We start from the raw sequence: 5579 nt of genomic DNA on the forward strand, positions 1-5579 counted from the left end.
TCGCGTCCTCCCCTGTCGGGCTGCCCGGGGTCCGGGGCTGACCGCGTCCGTCCGTCCGTCCGTCCGTCCGCAGGGGATTCCGTGTTCCAGTTCAAGGGCCTGTGCTACTACACCAACGGGACGCAGCGCATGCGGCTTGTGAACAGATACATCTACAACCGGGAGGAGTTCGTGCGCTTCGACAGCAACGTGGACGAGTTCCGCGCGGTGACCGAGCTGGGGCGGTCGTGGGCCGAGGACTTCAACAGCCAGAAGGAGGTCCTGGAGCAGAAGCGGGCGGAGATGGAGACGGTTTGCAGACACAACTACGAGCAGACGGAAACCACCACCTCCCTGCGGCGGAGAGGTGAGCGCGGGGCGGGGCCGCGGAGGCGTGTCCGCGGGGGCGTGTCCGCGGGGGCGTGTCCGCGGGGGCGTGTCCGCGGGGGCGAGACCAGGGGCGGGACCGGGGCGGGCCCGGGGACCCCGGGGACCCCGCAGCCAGAGTCCCCGCCGGAGCAGCCGCCACAGCCATTGTGGGCCCCGCACACACAGCCCTCCCCGGAGTCTCTCTCCTTCCTCACCTTTGCCCTTTGACCTACGCCCTGGGCGGCCCACGCTGCCCTCTGACCCCGGCTCTGCTGCAAGTCCCGCAGCCGGGAAAGGATTCAGTGCCGGGGAGCTAAGCGGGGAGAGGCCACTCAGGGCCTTCTAAGGATGTGTTTTAACTTTTGGCGACTTTGAGGCCGAGGTAGTCTTGGGCAGATGTTTCCTGCCTGGCTCTTTGCAGCCCCGAGGCTGCCTTTCCTGAGGGGAGGACGGCTGCACTTTACCTGCCCCCTACCGCCCCCCCCAAAGCAGTCTCTTTCTTTCTCTTCCTTCCTTCCTCCCTCCCTTTCTTTCTTTTTTCTTTCTTCCCCCTCCCCCCTTTCTTTTTGGTGTTTCAAGACAGAGTTTCTCTATGTAGTCCTGGCTGTCCTGGAACTCGCTCTGTAGATTAGGCTGGTCTCCAACTCACTAAGATCCTCCTGCCTTTGCTGAATGCTGGGATTAAAGGCACACGACACCATGCTCTGCTAACTAGCAGTTTCTTTAAGGGATCCTAGCTCTATTTCATGAGGACCGGCCACATCCTGGAGGAGGCCTTTGCTATGTGTGGTACTTTAGCTCCTCTCAGAGGACACTGCTGGGATCGCCTCTGAAGCTTTCACTGAAGCCAGTCAGGAATCCCATAGACATTGCCTTCCTTGGCTCACTTCCACTCCCTGACAGACACTCCGAGAGCCCCTTAGATGTGATGTCAATTAAAGGGGCTTGTTAGGCCTCATGTTCAGATTTTATGTCATACATTACAACTATATGAACAGTTAACTCAAGGCTGCTTATGTTCTCCTCTCTTGCTTCCTGGGTGACCTTGTTATTCAACTGAAACAGTCAGTTGTTTGGTCCCATTGGCAGTTACTTCCTCACCTCAAGGGAACGCAGTGGTGGCGACAGGGAAAGAAAACGGGGGAGGAGGAAATGAGAGAACATAGTGTGTCCTCAATTCACGAAACACACTAAGTACATACGCTGTTTTCACCCTGAAGGGGTAAGCGAGCGAGCAGGCTTCTGGCGTAGCTGACACAAAGTTGGGAAAGATGTCTGTGGGATTGTGCGTGACAGTCTGAGTGGATGAAGGAGGTGATGTTGTACTTGAGTTTTTTTTGCAGCTTTTTTCTTAAAAATTGTAAACTTGAAATCACAATCATTTTTTCTTTTGTCTTAATACATTTCATGCTATATAAGAGCAGGGTGACTCACTCTTACTTTTCTAGTGACCGTTAAGTTTATATTTGTGGAGTTAGTCTTCATTCAATATTGAAGTCCAGGCCCAGACATTCCCACCTGTCTCTTCCCCCGGAGTCTTCACATGGCCCCCCATCTCACTCACCTCTCCCTGTCCACGTGACCCCCTCACCTCACTGTCTTTTCTCCTCTGTTCCCCTAGAGCAGCCCAAAGTGGCCGTCTACCTGACTAAGACAGAGGCCCTCAACCACCACAACCTGCTGGTCTGCTCGGTGACAGATTTCTACCCAGCCCGGATCAAAGTGCGCTGGTTCCGGAATGGCCAGGAGGAGACGGTGGGGGTCGTGTCCACGAAGGTTATTCAGAACGGGGACTGGACCTACCAGGTCCTGGTCATGCTGGAGATGACCCCTCAGCGGGGAGACGTCTACACCTGCCATGTGGAGCACCCCAGCCTGCAGAGCCCGGTCTCTGTGGAGTGGAGTAAGGGGAACTTTTATTTCACTATGGGCCCCACATGACACAGGATTTTAGTAATTATCCCATCCCTCCTATGCCACCAACCCCATCATTGTCCTGTGCAGTCTGGTTCCACTAGAGTAAGGATATCAAGAGAACCCTGACCTAATTGACTTTCCAAATACTACATACACCGGGCCCTGGAACCCATCCCTAACACCCAGAGGAATTGGCAATGATAGCTGTTAACTACATATTTTGTCCTAAGATTATAGACATGTCTGTGAGGTGAAAATGTCCACTTATCCCCTCCCACTCACTGCTGTGTTCTGCTCACCCCTGCTCATTCTCCTCATCACTGTGTTCAATCTCCTAGCTCTTCCTTGCCGTGGTTAAAGTCAGAGTAGAGAACTGGGTCCTCCCAGCCCCTCCACATTTTACAACTCAAGCTGGACTTTAGGTCTCAGTCAGGGTGTGTGGGGACAAAGCTGGCACTCAGGCTCTCTCTGCTCCCCAGGCGCACAGTCCGAGTCTGCCCAGAGCAAGATGCTGAGCGGCATCGGGGGCTTCGTGCTGGGGCTGATCTTCCTCGGGCTGGGGCTGTTCATCCGTCACAGGAGCCAGAAGGGTGAGGACTCTGGGGAAACTGGGGTGGTGGGGGCTGTGCTGGGGGGAGGAGCTGGGCTGGGGAGGAGCTGGGCTGAGGGGAGGAGCTGGGCTGGGGAGGAGCTGGGCTGGGGAGGAGCTGGGCTGGGGGAGGAGCTGGTTTGGGGGGAGCTGGGCTGAGGGGAGGAGCTGGGCTGGGGAGCTGGGCTGAGGGAGGAGCTGGTCTGGGGAGCTGAGGAGCTGGGCTGGGGAGGAGCTGGGCTGAGGGGAGGAGCTGGGCTGAGGGGAGGAGCTGGGCTGGGAGGAGGAGCTGGGCTGAGGGAGGAGCTCTGGGGAGGAGCTGGGCTGAGGAGCTGGGCTGAGGGAGGAGCTGGAGGAGCTGGCTGGGGGGGAGCTGGGCTGAGGGGAGGAGCTGGGCTGAGGGGAGGAGGGTCTGGGAGGAGCTGAGGAGCTGGGCTGGAGGAGGAGCTGGGCTGAGGAGCTGGAGGAGCTGGGCTGAGGGAGGAGCTGGGCTGAGGGAGGAGCTGGGCTGGGAGGAGCTGGGCTGGGAGGAGCTGAGGAGGAGCTGGGCTGAGGGGAGGAGCTGGGCTGGGGAGGAGCTGGGCTGAGGGGAGGAGCTGGTCTGGGGGAGGAGCTGGGCTGGGGGGGAGCTGGGCTGAGGGGAGGAGCTGGTCTGGGGGAGGAGCTGGTCTGGGGGAGGAGCTGGTTTGGGGGTGGGAGGACCCAGGAGACCCCATGGGGGACACCGGAATCTGACTTTGCTGGTTGTGTGACTGCCACAGAGCCATGGTGGAGCCCATCCTGGGACTCCACCATTGTCCACCACTGTCCACCACTGCCTCCTTTCCCCTGAGAGAGCTTGGGCCTTGCTTTCCCTCCTTCTGGTGGGAGCTTCATCCATTTCGGGGGTGCTCAGGGTCTCAGTGAACACAGGATGAGAGAATAACTTCAGCTAAGCCTCAGGTCCTGTTGCCCCTTGGGCCTTGTGAGAGACCCCTGTTTTCTGACAAGACCTTTCTCTGTGACTTCCTTTTGTAGGACCTCGTGGGCCTCCTCCAGCAGGTAATAAATACTTCAGCCCTTATCTGGGGGGTGGTGCAGGGGTGTGGGTGTGAGGGAGGGCCTGAGGTGGTGTAGCTGACATAGTCGGTTCACAGTCTGTCTGCTGTGGGGTTGAGAGTGTCACAGCTGGTGTCACAGTCTGTGTCTGCAGGAAGCTCCAGAGGTTGTCCCCAAGCAGGACTTCACCACCATCACTTGGGTGGTGCCTTGGGTTTAGACACTAAGGTGTAGCCTTCTCTGTGCCCCACACTGGACACTGTGACATTGATGGTGGCCTGAAGAGGCTGGCAGTCCTGCAGAAGAGACTAATGAATCCCTCCAACTTACCAAAAAGATCGATGCTTCATATTCCCTGGGGGTGGTGGCTTCTCTTCCACCCCACACACATTTGTGTCCTGTGACGCTGTGTGTCCCTTTAGCTGCTTTTTACCTTTGCACAGGTGATGGGGAAGGTGGTGGCGTGGCCTGGTCTAACTCTGTGGGATCCAGAAGAAGAGTCAGGCATCTCCAGGGTTCCTTTTGTGACCACTCCCTCTCTCTGTCTCCCACAGGGCTCCTACAGTGATTCACGAGAGTGTTTGATGAAGTTGGCTGTTGCACTGTAAGACCTGCCTGTCCCTGCCTTGAGTTCCTGTCTGTGCCAGCCTGCCTGTCCCTCTCTGATTCAGAGTCTAGCATGGTGCCAGTGTACTTAGCAGCTCAGCTCTTGTGATCCTCAATGCCCCAAGGCTCTCTGTCTTTGGCTCTGCTCCTGGGCTGATTCCAGAGACAGTCTGTGTACTGCAGCACAGTCTATTCAGACCCCAGGCCTTCTGTTTCCACTGCCCCACACAGGCTGCTGAAGAGATACACTGAAAACATTTGCCTCTTTTTCATAATTAAACATGATTCTGAATTATATACATCCTGAGTCTCTTTAACTGGGCAGAGGTGAGTGAGGTGACCCAGCCAAAGTGCCTGGAAGTAGAGGTCTCTGGTCCAAAGAGGATCTGAAGCATCTGGGCTCCATGTGGGGTGGGTTGGGAGAGGAGACAGGAACCTGCTGTGTCATCTTCACGGCTCGTACTTTTGCTGTTCAGTGTCCTGTTCTCACACCACCACAGCCTCTCTCAGATTGGTGAGGACAGTGCAACTAAACACTTAGGATTGTTGGGGACAGATGCCATGACCTCTCATTGCTGGTGTTTCAAATGTGTCCTGTGAAGTCACATTGATTTAAGCTCACTTACATTTTTTAAAGATTACTGTCAATAATATAAGTAATTTTTGTGGTTGCAAATGATAAAAATCTAACTTAATCTTATTTTGTTGATGTTGTAAGGAAACTAGGATTCACTTCAGAAGTGACTGGGTACATATAGTTGATGACAGTCATCTCCCCTCAGCTGTCACCTCCATCTATTCTCTCCTCTGCATCTCCTTGTCTGTGTGTATGTCTGTATGGTGTGCTCTCTCTGTCTTTGTCTCTTACTCTTTGTGTCTGTTTCAATGCACTGAGCCTTCTCTCTCCATTTTTCTCTGTATACACCTTTGTTGTTTGTTTTTTTCTGTGTTTCTTTTACATCTCTGTGTTCTATATTTCTCCTATTACTGTTAATCCCACCAAATGAGAATAAAGATCATTACCCAAATTCTTTTTTTAAAAGATTTTATTTATTTATTATTATGAATACAACATCCTGCC

At 54.8% G+C, this 5579-nt stretch overlaps 1 protein-coding gene across 1 annotated transcript in view; it reads left to right on the forward strand.

Moving 5' to 3' along the window:
• Window positions 1-4500, forward strand: part of LOC100761373 (rano class II histocompatibility antigen, A beta chain) — a 7024-nt gene extending 2524 nt beyond the window's left edge. Inside the window, exons 2-6 of the mRNA XM_035451424.1 lie at window positions 74-346; window positions 1970-2251; window positions 2745-2855; window positions 3872-3942; window positions 4447-4500. Coding sequence (XP_035307315.1) covers window positions 74-346; window positions 1970-2251; window positions 2745-2855; window positions 3872-3942; window positions 4447-4500 — 791 coding nt within the window. The remainder of the gene's footprint in view (window positions 1-73; window positions 347-1969; window positions 2252-2744; window positions 2856-3871; window positions 3943-4446) is intronic.
• The last annotated feature ends 1079 nt before the right edge of the window (window positions 4501-5579 follow it).

The sequence above is a fragment of the Cricetulus griseus genome (genome assembly GCF_003668045.3).
Source record: "Cricetulus griseus strain 17A/GY chromosome 1 unlocalized genomic scaffold, alternate assembly CriGri-PICRH-1.0 chr1_0, whole genome shotgun sequence".
In the NCBI taxonomy this organism is placed as follows: domain Eukaryota; kingdom Metazoa; phylum Chordata; class Mammalia; order Rodentia; family Cricetidae; genus Cricetulus; species Cricetulus griseus.